Source organism: Vespa crabro, chromosome 14 (genome assembly GCF_910589235.1).
Source record: "Vespa crabro chromosome 14, iyVesCrab1.2, whole genome shotgun sequence".
Taxonomy (NCBI): domain Eukaryota; kingdom Metazoa; phylum Arthropoda; class Insecta; order Hymenoptera; family Vespidae; genus Vespa; species Vespa crabro.
Window position 1 is genome coordinate 4,918,521 of NC_060968.1, and position 20,071 is coordinate 4,938,591.

General features: G+C 39.3%; 2 protein-coding genes across 17 annotated transcripts in view; one reads left to right on the forward strand and one right to left on the reverse strand.

The window, feature by feature from the left end:
- Window positions 1–20,071, forward strand: part of LOC124429053 (carbonic anhydrase 7-like) — a 393,187-nt gene that overhangs the window by 78,679 nt on the left and 294,437 nt on the right. The gene's annotated exons all lie outside the window — the stretch shown is intronic.
- Window positions 1–20,071, reverse strand: part of LOC124429031 (collagen alpha chain CG42342) — an 89,560-nt gene that overhangs the window by 8,638 nt on the left and 60,851 nt on the right. For 8 of the 16 annotated variants that reach the window (XM_046973749.1, XM_046973745.1, XM_046973746.1 and 5 more), the window contains 16 exons: window positions 19,667–19,702; window positions 18,089–18,160; window positions 16,809–16,895; window positions 15,859–15,912; window positions 12,546–12,725; window positions 11,078–11,183; window positions 8,915–9,003; window positions 4,178–4,295; window positions 3,462–3,550; window positions 2,812–2,901; window positions 2,573–2,617; window positions 2,328–2,354; window positions 2,101–2,136; window positions 1,805–1,909; window positions 1,380–1,424; window positions 409–471 (listed from right to left, as the gene is read on the reverse strand). In XM_046973749.1, the coding sequence (XP_046829705.1) occupies window positions 409–471; window positions 1,380–1,424; window positions 1,805–1,909; window positions 2,101–2,136; window positions 2,328–2,354; window positions 2,573–2,617; window positions 2,812–2,901; window positions 3,462–3,550; window positions 4,178–4,295; window positions 8,915–9,003; window positions 11,078–11,183; window positions 12,546–12,725; window positions 15,859–15,912; window positions 16,809–16,895; window positions 18,089–18,160; window positions 19,667–19,702 (1,242 nt within the window). The remainder of the gene's footprint in view (window positions 1–408; window positions 472–1,379; window positions 1,425–1,804; window positions 1,910–2,100; window positions 2,137–2,327; window positions 2,355–2,572; window positions 2,618–2,811; window positions 2,902–3,461; window positions 3,551–4,177; window positions 4,296–8,914; window positions 9,004–11,077; window positions 11,184–12,545; window positions 12,726–15,858; window positions 15,913–16,808; window positions 16,896–18,088; window positions 18,161–19,666; window positions 19,703–20,071) is intronic. The other 8 variants (XM_046973747.1, XM_046973744.1, XM_046973752.1 and 5 more) reach the window with 5 other exon arrangements.

Genomic DNA, 20,071 nt, shown 5'->3' on the forward strand with positions numbered 1-20,071 from the left:
CGATGACCTCACTCGAGTACTTCCCTTCTGTCAGGCCACCTTTAATCGTCACCGTCAAACGTTTCTTACCACCCTTTCAACCTTTCGTTCCTTTATGTACAACATCGAAGGCAAAAAAGACAAGAACGAAGCTCCAATTTCGAAGGGAAGCTCGAGGAGGCACAATACTCGTACTCGTGCGAGCAGTATACCGGATACTTTGTTATAATTTCGCTCGAAAGCTCGTCGACGAATTTTCTTTCTTTCTTTTTTTTTCTTTCTTTCTTTCTTTCTTTCTTTCTTTCCTTCTCGTTTTTCAGTTTTCTTTCTTTCTTTACACCGTCGCTAGAGACTCTCCGTTTCCTATCAAGGATTCACCGGCGAGGCCAATTAACGATGACGTTAGGAGCGAGACGTCCGCGTTCTTACCATGGCGCCAGGTTTCCCGGAATCTCCGGGCTTTCCGGATTCGCCTCTCAGTCCCATGGGGCCCTGCAAATAGAGAGACTCGCATGACGGAGAAGTTTCTGGATAATCGAAGGAAATGCGTCGCCCGTCGTCCTTCTACCTACGAGAAAGAGATAGAGAGAGAGATAGAGAGAGAGAGAAAGAGAGAGAGAGAGAGGGAGGGAGATAGAGAGAGAGAGAGGGAGGGAGTTAGAGAGAGAGAGAGAGAGAGAGAAACAGAGACACAAAGAAGAAGAAACAGAGGAAGACAATCGCGTGAAGAAAATAGAAGAAATATCGTAGCTCGCCTATCCTATTTCTCTCATGTATTATGTATCATGCATTATACGATCTCTACACCTTTCCTATATACCAATGGTACCTAAATATATACCTTCTTCCGTGTACACTTCGTTCGGCCAACATAAAATCCAATCGTTAATACCATTGGGTATCACCCGACTAACGACTGCATTTGCGAATGTAGAAGAGGAGCCCAGGTAGATACCATACCTCTCCCTTCCCACCTCCCTCATCTAACCCACCCTACTCGATACATTTCTTTTTTCTCTTTTTTTTTTCTTTTCTTTTCTTTTCTTTTCTTTTTTGGATCCTTTCTCTCAAGAATTTCCACAGGATTAAGTTTCTTACTAAGGGCGAGAATCTATTTTCAAGACCGCTGAGTTTGAAATCTTTTCGTCGTCACTTCACCGTCTAGCTCGGTTCTCTCTTCTTCTTTTTTTTTTCTCCTTTTTTTTTCCTTCTTTTTTCTTTCTTCCTTGTTTTTTTTTCTTTCGTTTTTTTTTTGTTTCTTTTTTTTTGTTTCTTTTTTTTTTTATTTATTTATTTTTTTTCTCGTTTTTTTTTCTTTTCTTTTTTTTTTTTTTTTTTATAACGCGATAGAGTAAAAACCTACCTAAGCTAGGGACGTAATCTTGAGAGAAAATACGTACGGGTAATCCCATCGGACCAGGATCTCCTTTGGCACCTTTCTCTCCCTGCAATACGAAAAGAAAAGAAAAGCGTGAGAATCGTCGAGGAGAATCCTTGGAAACTTTTGCTTCGTGCGTCTTTTTTTTCTTTTTTTTTTTTTTTTTTGTTAATTTTTTCTTTCTTTTTCTTTTTTTTTTTTTTCTTCGGTTGGACCAATTTACGAATAAAAATAGAGAAAAAGATTTTTCAAAGAGTTAACGCAACTACTATTGGAAACTCGAATTCTTAAATATGTACACGGTTATATGTATGTATATGTTATACGTGTACGTGAAACTTTAGAAAACTTCATGAGAACTTTGTGAGAAACGCGAGGTCGTTCTCCTTTCTAAGGGGAGCAGGGGTAGAACTCTCGACGCTTTGAAATTTTGACAAGTTTACTGACAGGATCACCCTTGGCGCCGTCGTGTCCTCTGTCGCCCTTGATACCAGGTGGACCTTGCAATCCAGGAGTACCGGCTGGTCCAGGTGGTCCAGGAGGTCCCATAATCTGTCGAATTACATCGATCTGTCAATTCAATTCGACAATAGTTTATCTACGATTGAAATTCTTGTTGATACAATTTTTTATCGATAAAGTATCGAATAAATTGAAATAAGTTTGAAGTAATTTATTTCAATATATCGATCCGTAATTGTGACAATTTGAAGTAGATTAGAAAATAAATAACCATAACTTACCACTTCGCCCGCATTGACTTCGAAGGTGCCGTCACCCTGCAAGAAAGAAGACGTTTCATGCTATTTAAACCTTTCTAGAACTTCGATAAAGATTAATGTTCGTAAGGAGAAACCGAAGGTTTTCGAACGTTTGTATCGATGGCCGATCGTTCTACGATCGTTGCGTTCGTTTTTCGTTTTGGATCGAAGGAGGTAAGACGAATAGTAGTGTCTAGATCTCTACGTACCTGCCTTCTTCTCAGTTTTTTGTACTTCTGTCGGTGGAAGCCCGATGTCCCGCCATGAAAAGAAATTTATTTTATCGTCAGATCGTTGGCAAGAAATGGTCGTCGTTCTAGTAGGGTTGCGGGGTGGGTGTTAAAGCTCACCCCTCGCATCGTAATCGATAGAGATCGATCAGGATGGCCAAGCCCGTCGAACGACGACACTCGATATAAATATAATACGCAACGTTGTTGAAAGATGAACTCACCGATTCGCCCTTTTCACCTTTGTCACCCTTCATTCCAGGATAGCCCTGTTCATCGAGAAATGGGAAAAAGAAAGAGAGAGAAAACATTGATGATATTAAAAAAAATTCCCTTTCACTTTTGCACTGGAGTACAATGAATGTGTATTTTAAAATAAACGCATATACGTATATCTAAGTACGTAGTAGATATCTAAAAGGAAATACGAATACGGGAAAGGTGGAACGTTTGATTTACGTACCGGTGGACCAGGCAAACCTGGAGGTCCCATGAGTCCGGGAGGTCCGATATCACCGTACTCGCCTTTCTCACCTTTGGGTCCGGAAAGGCCCTGTAAATCAGAGACAAGCAAGATCGCTTTACGTGCTGTAAATCACTTGTCTCCTCGTGTATATGATAACGCTCGAGACACGATACGTCTGCTACCGGATAACGCACGAGATGCCAGATAAAGATGCGTTGATACTCACTGCAAAACCTCCTGATACATGAGTGTTTACATATTCCTTTGTCTCCATAAAAGTGTCTCTTATCTACTATGGAAATTGTAGCATGTATACACACACACACACACACACATATATATATATATATGTATCTATGTACGTACATAGATATCTATTTACGTGAAACCTTACAAATTTATTTTCTTGAATCTGAAATCTTTTCGTCTTTTTCTTCTTTGCTTGTATACGCGAATATATCGTATCGGATACTTTTTCTGACTGCCTTAACGAATTAAATTTTAAATTTCAATATGCAAAACGTCGTACGTGCCAAACATTTTTTTCTACGCCATATTAATTCCACTACGAACGTTGAAATATCGTTCGTTTGACAATGTCCTGTTTTATTGTAATAAAAAAATAAATCTAAATGCCATCCACGTACCGGTAATCCCGGTGGACCTTGTATGCCAGCTTCGCCATCGGTCCCGTTAAATCCCGGTGGACCCTGAGCTCCTTGTTCTCCCTTAGGTCCTGAAAGCAAAGAGTAATCGTTCAATCGGTGAATCGCCAGCATCGAAGATCAGATTAAATCGCGCGATTAATGACCTCGCGTACGCATAGATTTCTCGCTCTTTCCCATCCCCGCATAGACTAGAGTCTATCCCCCTTTAAAAGATTAATTTTATATTTCTTTTCTTTTCCTCGTTCTTTTTGCGTTTTTCTTTTTTCTTTCTTTCTTTTTTCTTCTTTTTTTTTTTTGCACCTAACCGCAGACTTTCCGAAGGACTTCCTGTTAATTACGATTTAAAAGACGAGACGATAAAAAAATATTTTCCAAGCTTATGAAATTACTTTTATGAAGTATAAAAAAAGAAAACAATAAGAAATAATTCGAAGTAAGTTATTTGAAAGAAAAGAAACAAGTACGGGTGATATCGCAAAGATTTTCAATTATTCAAACGATGCAATGAAAGATATAAAGTATTCATGGACGATGAAGGGAAAGAAAATCAACGCGCGCGTTTCTTTTTTTTATTTCCATGATTGGGGGTTGGGGTAGGGATAGCACGATAATTCTCTGGGCAATAATATTCTTCTTTCATATTTCCCCGGGTTTTCGTCTTTGTTTCTCGGTAGAATGGCCTCGTTGTAATCTACCTGGCGAGCCCTGGTCTCCCTTGGCGCCCTTTTCGCCCCGGTAACCCCTTTCACCCTTTGGACCCAGTGGGCCGGGTGGACCCCTCGCCAATGTAATACCGCTCTCACCCTTGAAACCCTATAATAATGATACTGCAAGGTCAGATCCAACCAGGTCCTCCGTTTTTCAGTGTCGTTTGCGCTTTCAATATATTTTTTTTTTGCGACGAAGCGTTAAACACTGTTTCCTTTTTTATTTTTTTATTTTATTTATTTATTTTTTTTTTAGTTGAAAGAGGAAGGATCAGAGGATGGGATGGATTCTCGATACTACACGAACAAAGTAAATCGATCGATTTTCGTATCCATTCGTTTTGCCTTTTGTTTTTTTAGATTCATGAAATTAATTACGAGATACCAAGATCGTTCGATCACTGACCATAAAAACTACTACAACTAACGATACACGCTTGTGATCATCTACAATACGTCACAAACAAACGTCTAATCAACAACGTTGAAAAATTCCTATCGACACCCATGCTTTTCGAATCTAGGATATGTTTATTAGTGGGTACAAATTTAGTATAAATTAGGGTATAATAGAATTCTCTCTTTCTCCCTCTCTCATTTCTATCTGACCCTTTCTCTATCTAATATATATATAGATATATATCAGTTCGATTAGAAACGCTTATAAATTACATGGTCAATGAGGTGGTTCCTGAAACACGAAGAGTGTTCAACCGTATTCTGCAATACCTATCATTTCGATATTCTATCTTCTCGATTCATATTACATGTAATAGAATAGCTATTAATTGACAGAAATTGAAAATAATTAAAATGAAATGACAATATCGATTAGATATTGATTAGATAGGAAGAAAGAGACATAGACAGAGAGAGAGAGAGAGAGAGAGAGAGAGAGAGAGAGAGAGAGAGAGAGAAAGAGAGAGAGAAACAGAGAGAGAGAGAGAGAGAGAGAGAGAGAGAGAGAGAGAGAAAGAGTGTGTGAGAGAAAGAGAGAGAGAGAGAGAGAGACCCACAGGAGAAATCGAGTGATAGAGTGATAGAGAAGAAACAAAAAAAGAATTAAAAATATTATTTAAACAACGTGTGTGTCGGTGTGAGAACACACGTATAAAGAACGATAGTATAAGCTACATACTGTTTTCGTGAGTTTTCATACTTACACGAAAGTTGTAGGTATATCGCGTACGCCGCTCGATAAAGTTGCGAGAGCCTCAAGCCGTAGTAGCAGTAGTAGTAGTAGTAGTAGTAGTAGTGGTAGTAGTGGTAGTAGTGGTAGTAGTAGTGTAGTAGTAGTAGATATTAGTTATTAGTGAATCAAACCGACACACGGGGGAGAAGTAGTGGGTGTTACTAGCTACGTAAACACAAATTAGTTACACAAGCTACGTACAACTACGGCGAGGACTACAGACTAATTTTTAAAGAAAAGAAGATTAATTTGGCCAAACGATCGATTTGTTAAGCACTTTTTCCTTTTATTCCTTTCGTCCATTATATATTTCCCTCAGAAAGATTCTTTGACACCTAATTATATCTAGGTGTCTCTTTGATTACGCTCGACCTTTGTAAATCGAGAACGATGAAAAGAACGATTATGAGAACGAGATCTCGGTTGGAAAAAGCAGGTCAAGGACATCTCGATTACATTGAAAAAGCTTCATAATTATCACGAAAAAGAACCTTTTCCACTTTTTTGGGCGCTCATTACATCAAAGAAATAATTCACTCGTTTAATCATACATCGCTCATTATTTCAGATTATATCGATCCTTATCGACTCGACTTGCACAAATATTACAAACGTCAAATTTGTTACAATTAAAAACTCGGTGATATTTATTTTTTGTTTCTTTCTCTCCTAAAAGCATGACACACCTATTCTTTGGTTGATACACGTCTCAGATTATGTTAAAAATCTTCAAAAGAAGTTTGAAAAAGGAATAACATCGATCGCTTGGCATATCTGCAGCTGGAGGATTTTCTTGGGATAAATACTTACGGGTTGTTAGACATTAACAGCGTATGGAGCCGCTCTAAACGGTAGCGCGTGAGTCGAGTAGCTCTTACTTAGGCGTGGTTACAGGGTTTTAGTGCGCAGGTGTGTAATTTGGCTGCATCCGCTAGAAGAGAATTAGTGTTGCCCTTGGTAGCCAAGGTGTAGCTACGTTCGACGAAGACGACGTAGAATTGAAACATCCGACGCCGTCGTCTTCGTCGGCGTCGTCGTTGTCGTCGTCATCGTCTTCGTCGTCGTCGTCGTCGTCGTCGTCGTCGTCGTTGTCTTTTAGACGAGACGACGGTAGGAGAAAACCAAAGAGAGACCCGAGGAAGTCTCGAGAACCCGATATATATATATATATATATATACATATGTATATATATATTTCTGTATATATACATATATATATATATATATATATATATAGAAATATATAGATGTATATATACAGAACCTATAATACATATACATATATACGAACGTGTTATTTGCTGCCACCAACGTCTTTTTTCTTTGCTTTTTTTTCTCTTCAGCTCGTTCCTTTTCCCTCCTTCTTTCTCACTTTTCTATTCTTTCTCACTTTCTTTCATTTTCTATTTTTCCATTTCTCGTATTTTACAGCTACGAACGAGTCATCCGTTTCGCGGTATATTTGTTCCGTGTACATATACATACGCAACGAAGATCTGGACGAACGAGAGAAGCGATACGAAGAAAATGTAGCTTTGGTAGTTCTCTTCGAGAATATTTGGAAGCTGGGTGAGACGGAGTCATACCGATGAATTTCGCTTGTACGATCGTCGTCGAATTTACCATGGTCGCGTTTTCGTGAGAAATTCTCGTCAGAGCGATATCGTCGGTTGAATTTTTACGAGCTCGCAAGAAATTTTCTATTTTCGTCGTTCCATGGAAACTGTCGACGCGTTATTCAAACGAATCCTTCGTATTATTCATTTACCAAGAGTCAGTGAGCGTTGTAACGAAAAGGCCGATGAAAGCGACTAAACGTCCGACTGTTTATCGCGCACCGATCGAAATCAATTAATTCCTCGCAAACGCGTATCCCTCTCGTACATCGAACCATACCACTGTCCTTTGTAGTAATCAATATATACGTAAACCACGGTAATTAAATGATCACCGAGCCATGTATCGAGGATATTCGTCGATGCCAAAGAAGAGAGCTCGTCCGCAATAGGATAACGGTTGCGATGATCGATAAAACGGAGAACAGAGAACGTTCTATAACGTAATCTTAACACGCGAGCTCGTGTAACACGTGAAAACTACAAAATAGAAAAGAGTATCTACGAGAAATATTAAGATGAAGTGTCATGTCTCAGCGAATTCCTCGTTCGCTTATCGATCGTCCAGATGAAACGTAAGAGTGCAAAAGAGCCTCTCTCGTTTATCGAGAAATGCAAAGTGACGTGGCCGTGCTGATACTCATTCGCTCATGCTCTAGCGTGCTTGCGGTGTGTTTCCTCGTATTAAGAAATAGAAAGAAAGAAAGAAGAAAAAAAAAGGAAGGAAGAAAGAAAAGAAAAAAAGAAGAAAAAAAAAAGAAAACAAAAAGAGAACTCAAAAACTAAAGAAAAAAAAAAAAAGCTACAAAAAGCCATGCGTATGCCCCGTGCTAGTCGTAGGAAATAGAGAAGTAAAGGGATAGAGAGATAGAGATGGAGAAATAGAAATAGAGAGTGAGAGTGATAGTGAGAGTGAGAGTAAGAGTGAGAGCGCAATCGAGAAAAGAGAACTCTCCGAAGTCGAATATTCTTGATCGGTATCGGGAATCGGTAGATCGAGAATCTCGAGAAACTTCGGACGGTATGAAAAGGCTGTAGAAAAACGTTCTCGACATGTTCCCCGAGTCGCGTCGTGTCACGTTCCTTTACTACGACTACGACTCGTGAAAAATGTACGTGGAGGAACGCGATCGTCGACTAGAGGAGAGAAGAGGAGATGAGAGGAATCAAGGAATAGTGTGAACGTCCTGCGAAGTCGACAGATTCGACGGATAGTCTAACGGAGGGTTAGATCGTAGATATCTCCGTAGAATACGATAGCAAGATGGATGGATGGATGGATGGATGGATGGATGGGTGGATGGATGGATGGATAGGAAGAAAATTTTAACAAAGTACGAGATAGTCTAGTACCTTTTCTACGGGGCATTGAACGTGTTTACAATAGACTCAACTACGTGGGAGGGAAGAATGGACGAAAAGAGAAGTCGGAAGTGTTGAAGGAGAATGAGAACTTCCGTTGAATTCTTTCGTGACGACATGCGTCGCGTTAGAGAGAGACAGACAGACAGAGAGAGAGAGAGAGAGAGGGAGAGAGAGAGAGAGAGAGAGAGAGAGAGAAAGAGAAAGAGAAAGAGGGAGACAGAAAAAAGTACTCGAACTTTCCTTCTCTCTACGACGATTTCCACCCATGCATCACCTTCTTCCTCGTATCTACGCAACGACGTTTTCTCTACCATGCAGCACATGCCACACAGAGTGGTAAGGATCTTTTCGATGTATCTGCATGATCCGGGATCAGAGATTCTATCGAAGAGGGAGAATAGGAAGAGGTGCTGAGGTTAGATCGATTTTCTTCTTCTCTTCTTTGGCGAAAATCGGATCGAGGAGATGTATCATCAAGGATCGTATTATATGTATGTACATGTACGGTACTGTACTGTGTCGTTTTGGTCGGAGGACCTCGCTGAAGCTTACCCTCTTCCCTTGCTTTCCCCGGGCACCCTTCTCGCCGGTCAGACCGGGTGGTCCTGTCGGACCCAGCTCTCCCTTCTCGCCCTGGGGCCCTGCGTGCGTGTATACACCACGTGCATAAAATAAAACATGATATTCTTTCCTCGTTCACGCGTGTTCTTTTCTTTACGCGATATGACGAACAAAAAGAAAATGAAGGCTCGTTATAAGATGAAAGAAAAGAAAAAAAAAGAGAAAAAAAAAAGGTTCCACGAATCGTTTTCAAGGAAATAATAAAAAGGAAGATAATAAAGAAACGTATAAATCCATCGCACGTAAAGTTTCTATACAAATTCTTATGTATCTATTGAACAATTTACCGTTTAATTCTTTAGCTGGAAATTAATGCTTCAGGGTGAACAATGTTATCGCGAAATGAACGAGAGAAGAGCGAAATACTGTGGTGAAAAAGATGGACGTCAAATTTTCGCTCAAGATCTCGATCGTCCACGCTTGAATTAGTTCGCGCCAGGTTATTATAGTTGTCTAGCTAAGTCGTTAGCAAAGTAAATTAGTTGCCTAAGGTACTACGAAAAGTCAAAGTATTTAAATTTGTCTTTTTAGATAGAATTAGTATTGCACGCACGAGTTAACGATCTCTCTCTCTCTCTCTCTCTCGCTCTCTCTTTTTCTCATAACAATTCTTGTTACATTGTCGCACAGTTGCTCGAAGATTAACTCGAAGAAATTTCAAAGTTCTAACAGCCCTAATCCAAACTCTACTTGTTGTTTCAAATGCGATTGTTCTCTCTCTCTCTCTCTCTCTCTCTCTCATTCTCTCTCTCTCTCTCTCTCATATTGTTGGAAACAGTTCATAGAAGAGAAACTACCTAGGAAGATAGCACGAGAAATGTTTCTCTAACGTAATGTCTTCTTCGCTCGAATTTTACTCTAGGATTAAATCGTAAAATCGATGCACATATGTATCCACGTAGATAGCTCGGACTTCTAACTGGCACGTTCACGAGCTTCGAGAATAAAATCAAGTTTTCTCGAGACAGTCGGTTCTCTATTACGTTCAGACGTATCCAAGCTTAACCTTCGATTTAAATCTCTCGATTTCTCCAAGTTAGCTTATCGGAGGAGATATGTATATATACACACACATATATATATATATATATATATTTATATATATATATATATATGCCATTCCTTTCGGATGACGAGCAATGAATACCGTCTGTACGACTCGTTAAAGAAGCATGCTTGCGTATGACGAAGCTTAATAATCTCGTTATAACGCCGCGAGGCTCTTTTACGGATCTATCACGGTATTACATTACTTAGAGAACCATTACGATGTTAAAGCTACCGTTTAATAATTCCAAGCTAACCTCATACCTCTTTATTAGCGAATTCGCGGGAATTCTCGTTTTAATGAACGTGGGGACTCGGGTACATTTTTCCTAGGTAATTTGTCGATGATATCAGAATAAAACTGTGGCCATTTAAAAGGAAGAAAGAAAGTCCTGAGTTATAAACGAAACGTAGATCGAGTGTTCTAGTCTTTATCGCTTCGCAAACTTATTACATTGTCCAAGAACTAAGAGATCCGGTTTGCATATGTAACGAAGGCAAAGAAAGAAAGAAAGAAAGAAAGAAAGAAAGAAAGAAGGAAAGAAAGAAAGAAAGAAAGAAAAGAGAGAGAGAGAGAGAGAGAAGAAAGAGAGATAGAACGAAAGGGAAAAGTTGGCGAACAGTTACCAAGTTTTGCTCGCGGCAGTAGTTACGTTTAGTTCCGCCCACTCTGTGAACACTCGCGTAGACTTTGCTTTGGACTTCGTTTGCGAGCCGGAAAAATTTCCTAAAGAGATTTCTAGTACAGTATATAGGACCGTTAGATATAATTCCAGATTAATAACAAGATAGAACGGTGTAATACGAAAGTCTAATAAATTAACTTGCACCTATAAACTACTTCGAGTCAGATCACCTAAAATGTTCAAAAGAGAGAGAGAGAGAGAGAGAGAGAGAGAGAGAGAGAGAGAGAGCGAGAGGGAGGGAGGGAGAGAGAGATAGAGAAAGAGGTCTAGAGATCGTTCTATCAGATCCCACAACCATTTATTCGCGATTGACAATTATTAAGATCGAAGCACGATCGATCGATGCGATTATTGAGCTTACCAGGCGGTCCAGGTGGACCAGGAGGACCTTCCAATATTCCCGTTGGAAATGGTTCGCCATTCATCGAAGTCGTCAGGCCACGATCTCCTTTATCTCCCTTGTCACCCTGTCGAAAACAAATCCGCAATTCAGGTGCCGTTTCGTATCATGAAATTTATATCGACAGATTTTGTAATTGCTTTACGGTATAAACAGCAAATGTACACGTACACTGATGCAGACGATAATAATTAGGACGATTTAAATATTAGCGGGAAGAATAAAATAAATCCAATGATTAATCCAATGAGATATCCTGATTTTCCTAATGCAATCGAACTGATAGATCTTCGAGCGAAACACACGTGTGCTCCGTTAGACGGAATATAATATTGGAGGAAGCGTTAAGAACGTTCGTGTATCGAAGTAAAATCTATCACGGAAGTAAATCGTTAGCTGATGCTTTCAACGTTACATGTGAACACGTTCCCTATGCGTGGGCACGAATACTTTTAATAACGAAGCAAGCTGCGAAGCTATAAACGATCGTTATTTATTAAGAAAAAGGTGTTATACTTTCTCTACGTTTCATGCTATTGAATTTATTTCAATCGTCAAACTCGAAATTTTTGTATCGAAGTGAAAAGAACGTAGGACAGAAATCGAGGAAGAAACGAAAATTGAATGGGGAAGAGGCCCAGGCGTTATTTATGCCATTTTCTATCTGTCCCTAAAAATATCGGCATGTAAATTGCAAAGTTATGAAATATGCATTTATTCTTTGCGCGTTATAAGTCGGCCGCGCATTTTCCGGACGATATATCTTCGATGCGTTCGATGTGGCAAGTGAGTGCGGTTGACTTCGAAAGTCAAATATTTCCGGGGTAAACTCTCACGAGTAAACACTTCGTGATCGTGAATAGTTGATAGTTTTGGAACGTGCGAGTTCTCGACTTATTCGGCAAGCATATCAGACATTCGTTTGTGGAAACCTTACTTATGAAGTAAACGCGTACTTCAACGTTTGGTAAATATATTGCTTGGACACTCCCAGTCGCTTCATTTTCCCAAATGAGATAGAATAAGAAACTGCGAAGAACGGGAAAAGAACTTGATAATAATTTCTTAGAAAAAGACCGGTAATCTTCTTCGCGGAATGAAAGAAGGGAAAAACAGGAAGAAAGAATAACAGGAAGAAAAAAGAAAGAAAAGTAAGAAAGATTGTCGAGATTATATAGATCGTAGAAATTTAAAGTTTTAATAAAGCTATTAAAGGGAGGATTAACGGAGCGATGGTAGTAGCTATATATCGCGATGCAACGATAATCGATATTCCGTCGTTAATATTTCTAGGCCTTAGTCAGACGTAAAATTTTCCAATGGATTTCATCGAATTCATTCATTCGAAATTACATAGTATAGAGGAAAGAAAATATTTGTGGAAAAATATGTATATATAATTGATAGGAAGAGAACACAAAAATGTTACCTTAGGACCCGGAAGTCCTGGAATACCGGATGGACCAATTGGTCCGATTGGTCCAGGCGCACCTTTTTCTCCCGGCGAACCGACTTCACCAGGAATCCCTTGTCTGCCTTCGTGTCCTGGGAGACCCTCTGATCCTGGTGGACCTGGTGGACCCGGTGGCCCGGGTTCTCCTGGCTCACCCTGTTACGTCCCAAGAGCGTTACGTCGTTACGGTTTTCCTCTGACGAGAGCCCTCGACAAGAGTGTCTCTCGGTGCTCGTCGGTTTTGTGCCACGGATGGATGGGACCGGAAAAGGAGCAGCAAGGTGTGGGTGTTGGTGAGCGTATAAAAGAGAAAGAAAGAAAGAAAGAGAGAGAGAGAGAGAGAGAGAGAGAGGGAGTGAGAGCGAGAGAGAGAGAGAGAGAGAGAGAGAGAGGAAGGGAGAGACGGAAAGGGAAGTATAAAATGTGAGAGAAATAGAGAATGGACGTGTTCCCGTATGTAGGATCGAAGGAAAAAGAAAATCTCGAGAAAAACCGTGCGTGGAAATCAATCGTGCGCTCCCAAGTGTATCGCTGAGTGTTCTGTCGAGCGAATAAAAGGACCGGCTCTCTTTTATAGATCATTTCGAATCGAACCTACGTCGATGGATCTCCTACGGCGAAAAAGCGGAGGATAACCGGTAATTAACTGAGTGCTCGGTCTATATATAATAAATATAAAGTGCGTTCAGCGTGTAATTAAAATCCCATGGAGAAGAAAATAAAACGAAATAAAAGAAAGTCTACACCGGACGAACCGATCTTGAATTAATCGAGTTTGCGATCGACGAAAAGATCGATTAAATCCGGCTGGAACGTATTCGATCGAGCGTGGATATTATATCGCGCGAGGATGGTAATAATAAAAAATATTATATGTATATTCATCGACGTCGATGAAAGTAGAAACAAAAATTGCAATCTCATAGACAAGGTAAAGAGAGCTAGGAACGGTTACGGACACGCGTCGTATAACGAGAGTAGACGTATGAAAGACGACGGTACATGACGATACGCGAAGATAATGTGCGCACGGGCACGCTATGGTACATGTACGTACGTCAAATATAACATACCGGTGGCCGAGGAAACGAGGATGGATCACCCCTTCCTCCCTCCCGGCATCTATCGGAGGAGATAGCCTCCTATCTACGTTAGTAGTGTGCGTGTTTTGATTCTGGGTGTGTCTTGGTCTATGAACATCCGTGATAGATACGTAGGACAGATCGTGAGAGACGTCGAGTTCCACGCACGGAAAATACGGCATGCACGTTGCTTGATTATGACGATGTCGGTGGTTGCGGTAGTTGTGACGGTGAGGCTGCCATTGCCCTTGGAAAATATGTATATCGATTTGAGATCGCAGGTGTCGAACGAGTAGCCAATTCAAAAAATGGTCGAGTAATCGAACGAACGGACAAAATCGATCGTGCAGATGCAAAATGACATCAACGAAATGTAATAATATTTCCTGGCTGCGTGTGTAAACGAGCGAGCGAGCGAGCGAATGAGCGAACGTACGTACGTACTTTTATATTCCTCGAGAAACAAAATCCAACAGATTAAAAGCTTCCATTTTCTCCCTTATAGAATAATAATAAGTAATAATATTATCAAGGGGAAGTGTTTGATTATGTAATAAAGGGTGGCTATGGCTTTTTAAGAAAATCTGAATAGCTTTACCATCGACTCTGTTTCCTTCCACCATCGCTAGGAAGCATTACTTTCTCCAGAGAGTGATTCCGTTAATGAGCAAAACTACTCGTTACGGTAGTCTCCTTCTTTTATGTTCTTCTCTGTAAAAAGTAAATAATTCCGAGATATTTACGTTTGCCTCGGGAATATTCTCAACGAACGCTCGCTTCCAACTCGTTTTCTTTTTCTTATTTTTAATGGAAAAAAAAAGCAAGAGAAGAATAGCGAAATAGAGAGATCTTTTTCTAAGAGTTATTCACAAAGTGCCATTTTCAAAAGATACATGCAATTCTAAGCTCTACCTATTTTACGTTCCTAAATACACAGAAGTCGTCGCGTTGCAATCGTTTCTAGATATACACACACATACACACACACACACATATATATATATATATATACATACATATATATATATATATATATATATATATATATATATATACACATCTATATATGCAACTAGCCGCAGGGAATCTAAGCATAACATAAACTACGAATTGTAAAAGTATTCATGCGATATGCAAACACGTTCGTTCGTACGAATGCGTTTGATTTCAAGTGAACCATAGTGTCTGTAGATCGGCCATGCGGGAAGAAGTGGTGGGAGAGGTAATGACAGAGAGAAAGAGAAGGAAAAATAAAGAGAGAAACAGAGAGAGTGAGACAAAGAGAGAGATAGAGAGATAAAAAGAGAGAGAGAGAGAGAGAGAGAAAGAGAGATAGGCAGAGAAAGGAGAGAGAGAGAGAGATTGGTTCTTTTTTATCATCAGAAACCACAATTCGAGACGGTGAAATAAGGTGGATAAGTTTTCTCTTCTTTTTTTTAATTCTCTGGTAGCGAGCATAGAGATTCGAGCATGTCTTTTTTATTAGTTAAGAACGAGCTTCGGAAAGTAGTAAAATTACGTAATGTTAAGCCGTATTAGCACGTAAATATTATAATTAGTATAATTTTTCACTAAAGATGTAAGACAAGTTTTCCTTATTTTTTCTTTTTCTTTTTTCTTTTTTTTTTTTTCTTTTTTCGTGTGTTTTCTTTTTCTCTCTTTCTATACTCATTCCGTTCGGCTTTCCGAGCGCACGAAGCGTTTCCTTCCTTTATATTTTCACAACGAAATACAATTTTTCTTCTTTTCCTCTTTTCTCTCTTACCGTGGCGACGTTCAACGCGTTTAAAGTAAATTTATTCGACGAGCAGAGAGCCACGTTACGCGAGGTAGGTATATACATATAACCGTAAAAGGTTCCGACATGATAGAAGATAAAATAGCGTTGACTAGAAAAGTGCATAAAGTCGTCTGACTTTCCTTGATGTTTAAGATATAGGCCTTTATCATCAACGTCGAGTATACGATCCGTCTCGTACAGATCCTTTGATGAAATATTTCTAACGCGATAAAGTCAATAAATATTTTATACATCGATTATAATTGTATGAGTTTTGTAATAGTAATTTAAAATAAAAAAAACAAAAAAAGAACAAAAGAAGGACGATCAAAAAGCCGAATGAATTCTACCAAATTGATTTTTCTTTGTAAAGAAGGGAAATTGGATCGTAAAAGGATATGGAAAGAAGAAAAGCAGGCGCACTTACTTTGAGTTGTATGATGGTTTGCGTCGATATATTATGCCCTTGCTCCTGAAGTCCCTAGAAGTACGTCAACTACGGGTAAAAACCAAATCGCTACTAAACGGCAAAACGTAGGTCTGGCAGAAAAGAGGAACAACCTTCAAACGTTCGATCGTGTTTTTGTCGATCTGGGAATTTGAGATCAGTAGGAATTACTGTTTACATCGAGGAATCTAAGGTGAGGCTGATTAAGGTTGTAGTTTGAAGGCGAGGGAATGAACAGTAGCTACGTATTTTTTTTTTTTTTTTTTTTTTTTTGCGGGATATCTCATTTTTCATCGCTCGCTCCAAATCCGCGGCATGCCCAGGTATATACCTAAATACTGTAACTTAAATTAAACACCATTACCAACAAAAGAAAAAAAAACCAAAAAGTAATAGAAAACCCAAGGATGATTCGTTTCGATCAAATCTATTTTCTACGATTGAGGTATTTTATTTTTATTTGAGAAAACACTCGTACAAGTTTTGATCGACGATTCCATCCTTGTGCATTCAACCATATAAACCAACGAAGAATACGCTACACCGAAAGCACCGTAAGAGGCAACGTCTAAAATGAACAGAACGATCCGGTTCTCGGATGGGAACTATGCTTCGTCAAGAGTTGGTAACAAAATACAAGGGATGTTTCGAAACATTGTATGGCGGTGATGTTGGTGATGGCTGTGAAGTGAGATAGAAAGAAAGATAAGACAGAAAGAGACAGAGGTAGAGAGAGAGAGAGAGAGAGAGGTGGAGAGAGAGAGAGAGAGAGAGAGAGAGAGAGAGAGAGGAAGAGAGCTTGTGTTGCATGATGTAGGAATAAGAAACAAGGAGTAGCGACGACGAGAGAGAGTGAGAGATAGAGAGAGAGAGAAGAGATCCAGAAGAAAGCGACACGAGCGTGTCGGCTTACGGAAGAGGCCGGTTACCTTCAGAGCGACGATTTCCGCATATCCGAGTGTCCCGCCACGGAGGGTCGTCACCGACCTCTTTAACCCCAATCCCTGTGCATTGACCCGTAGGTGGAAGGAAAGATGGTTTATTTTTTTTGAAATCTCCATTGTCAGCCTAGATCGACTGCTCGTAGGGATTTTTTTTTTCTTTTCTTTTTTTTTAATTTGGCCGCTTCGTCCACGCTCGAACGCACATACGCGTAAAAATGAGAGACAGAGAGATAGACAAAGAACAAAGTATAAAGCAGAAGAAGAAGAAGAAGAAGAAAAAGGATAGCGCGTAGATGCGTTTTCGTGTAATCGACGAAGCGACGATTGATGCTAACGATCGATACGAGAGTATATGCATTGCGAGAATGGCGCCTCTGTAATAATATTTCGAACTGGGCCAATTTATTCTATTGCTTATTTCGATTGCATACTATTTCTATTTTGGTTGGATCCCATAACATGTTACAATGAAAGAGAGAGAGAGAGAAAGAGAGAGAGAAAGAGAGAGAGAGAGAGAGAGAGGGATTGAATAAATTTTGCCGATTGATATTACGACTACTCGTTTACGCGAGACCTCTTACTCTGATAACCATGGCTATTAATTATCTTTATCTCTTAACAAACACGGAGGTACAATTGCCGCGCATCTCGTACGATCGTTAAATAATATGACATTTTGACAAGCGACAGACGGATGTATACGTCGATAATAAGGTGCTCTATAAATGAAAATATGAAAGTAAATTAGTGCACTCGTGAATGAAAATGTTTTTTTTTTCTTTTATCTTTCTTTTTTTTTTTTTTCTTTCATTGTTAGACACTGGAAATAATGTTGACTTGATGAAAGAAAAGAAAAATTATTAATTACGTTATTTATCTTATTCGAGAAAAGTTTAATACGAAAGAGACATCGCTTTACTCGTTACTACTTTTTACCTGCGAACACTTTCTCACAAAGATTTTCGCAACTTCACAGTGGTACATTGTACTCCCAGGCGTATAGCTTTACGCCAAGGAACGTAACGCGAATGAGAATTTAGCAGATCGGTCTCTAAAGGGCAGGAAACGAGCGACAAGAGCCGAGAAAGCGATACGTTTTCGTGTTAAAGCCCTTCTTTCGTGTGCTAAATCCTTGGGGTGTCGTTGCTATATATCCTATATACACGCACACATACACGCACATATATATATATAACATATATGTATATATATATATATATATTTATGTGTATGTAGAGACACATTTACGTAACATAGGTAGGTACCTTTACTGCTGAGAAGACATCGAAGCCAGGGCTTCCAAGTTCTCCTTTTTGTCCTTTCTCGCCCGGTCGACCCTGCAAATGAACAACGTGAACGTGAAAAGAGATAATTAAAAGAAATTGCGAAACGTTACGTTACTTCTATAGACCATGGTGTAGGATATTGCGTTTTCGAGTGAAGGACTTTTTTTTTTTTTTTTACTTTCTAAATTTATCCAGAGAAATATTAAGATGAGAGGACATTTCCTCGGTAAGAGGAAAGGCTAATGAAATTTGTACGAAGGAACATATGATAAAACATTCCCTGAAACATGGTAGACATTGCATCGTCAAATTTTATGGTAATTACTTGGTAGATTCTTCTGAGGTAAGCACCTAAGTACACATTCGTAGTTTGCGTGGTCAGCCCGCGGCGTGTAGGTAGAGACAAGCAAAGAGGTACCGTCGAGCCAGTCGATCAAAGCCTTTTTTTTTCTTTTCCTCTTTTTCTCCCTTTTTTCTTTTCCTCCTTTATCCTCCTTCTCCTCTTCTTCTTCTCCTTTGTCCGTCCAGAAGACAAATATCTAGGAATATTTGCGATGCACTCGTCTTTCCAATTTCCGTTTGTTTATACGGGCGGAACGATGCGCTATCTTCGTTGCTCAATAAGAGAGATAGATAGAACTAGCGCATAAACGATCGTTTCTCTGGCTATATTCTTTTTTTTTCTTCTTTTTTTCTTTTTTTTTTTTTTTTTTTTTTTTTTCTTTCCACATCCGTGTGTACGCATACACATGCAAATTTAGGATTGGTATGACACGATTCGGAGAGAACGAAATTCGATCACACGTCGATATCACTCGGCTATGTTTCTGGGGCTAAATTCATCGAAGCATAGGTGTGAATATCTGGATTTGATATTTAAATGAAAACACCTGAAGTTTTTTCCTTTTCTTTTTTATTTTCCCCACATACAAATCGGATTGTTCATCAGGATATAAATTTTTTACCAATCGTGTGTACTTCGAAATACTAATTTTTTCTTTTTTTCCCTTTTGAAAAGCTTATACCATTCTACGTTGAAAAGCAATCAAGATATTTGAGTGTTTCCATTGAAACGTTCCAATTTGTCTGCTCGAGAGAAGCAGGACATCCGGATATCAGATTTATCTGGTAAATTCGAGTGCGAAAATGGCCGACGTCGAGCGTGATCCGTCTTTCTATTGCTTTACACGTCCGATTGTCGTCAACGTCGAACATGTCCTTTCGCGTTGTTATTCCGACGTTTTCGCCGGAGGGACGGACAGAGAGTGAGAAGAAGCGGAGTGATCGACGTTTAATGAAATTTACTCGGTCTATCGGTACCTGTTGCGTTGTTAGGAAATTTCTTGGATCGAGGAAGGTGTCGAACGATCGACGAAAGATATAAATGAATTCGATCTACTCCAACAAACGCGTGATCCAAAATTTCCTATCTAGTTACGAACTTGGATCGAATTACCATTGTTACGAACAAAGACTTGGCTGAATCTCTTCTCAACGTGGAAAAGGAGTAAATTTATTGTCGAAGCCTCGAATCTCTCTACTTGATGAGCAACTTACCGCATCTCCTTTAGGTCCGTCCAACCCGATAGGTCCCTGAAAGAAGAGACTGATTAGCGATGTTCGTCGCTTGACGATTTTAACGACGAACGAAGGAAAGTGAAAATCGAGTGGGCTGAGGCGCAGCCTTGAAGATATCATTCCTTGGCGTATATGTATATATATATATATACATATACATATATATACATACATGTATGCATATACATATACATATGTGTGTGTATACATATATATATATATATATATATATATATATATATATACATATACATATATATGTAGATGAGCAAACGCGACAGAGATAGAGGCACCACTGAGAGTATGACGATAATAATCAAAATACGTATCCAAATACGACGGCTGTTAAATTCAATGTTCCATCGTTGATATCTCGTTTAAACG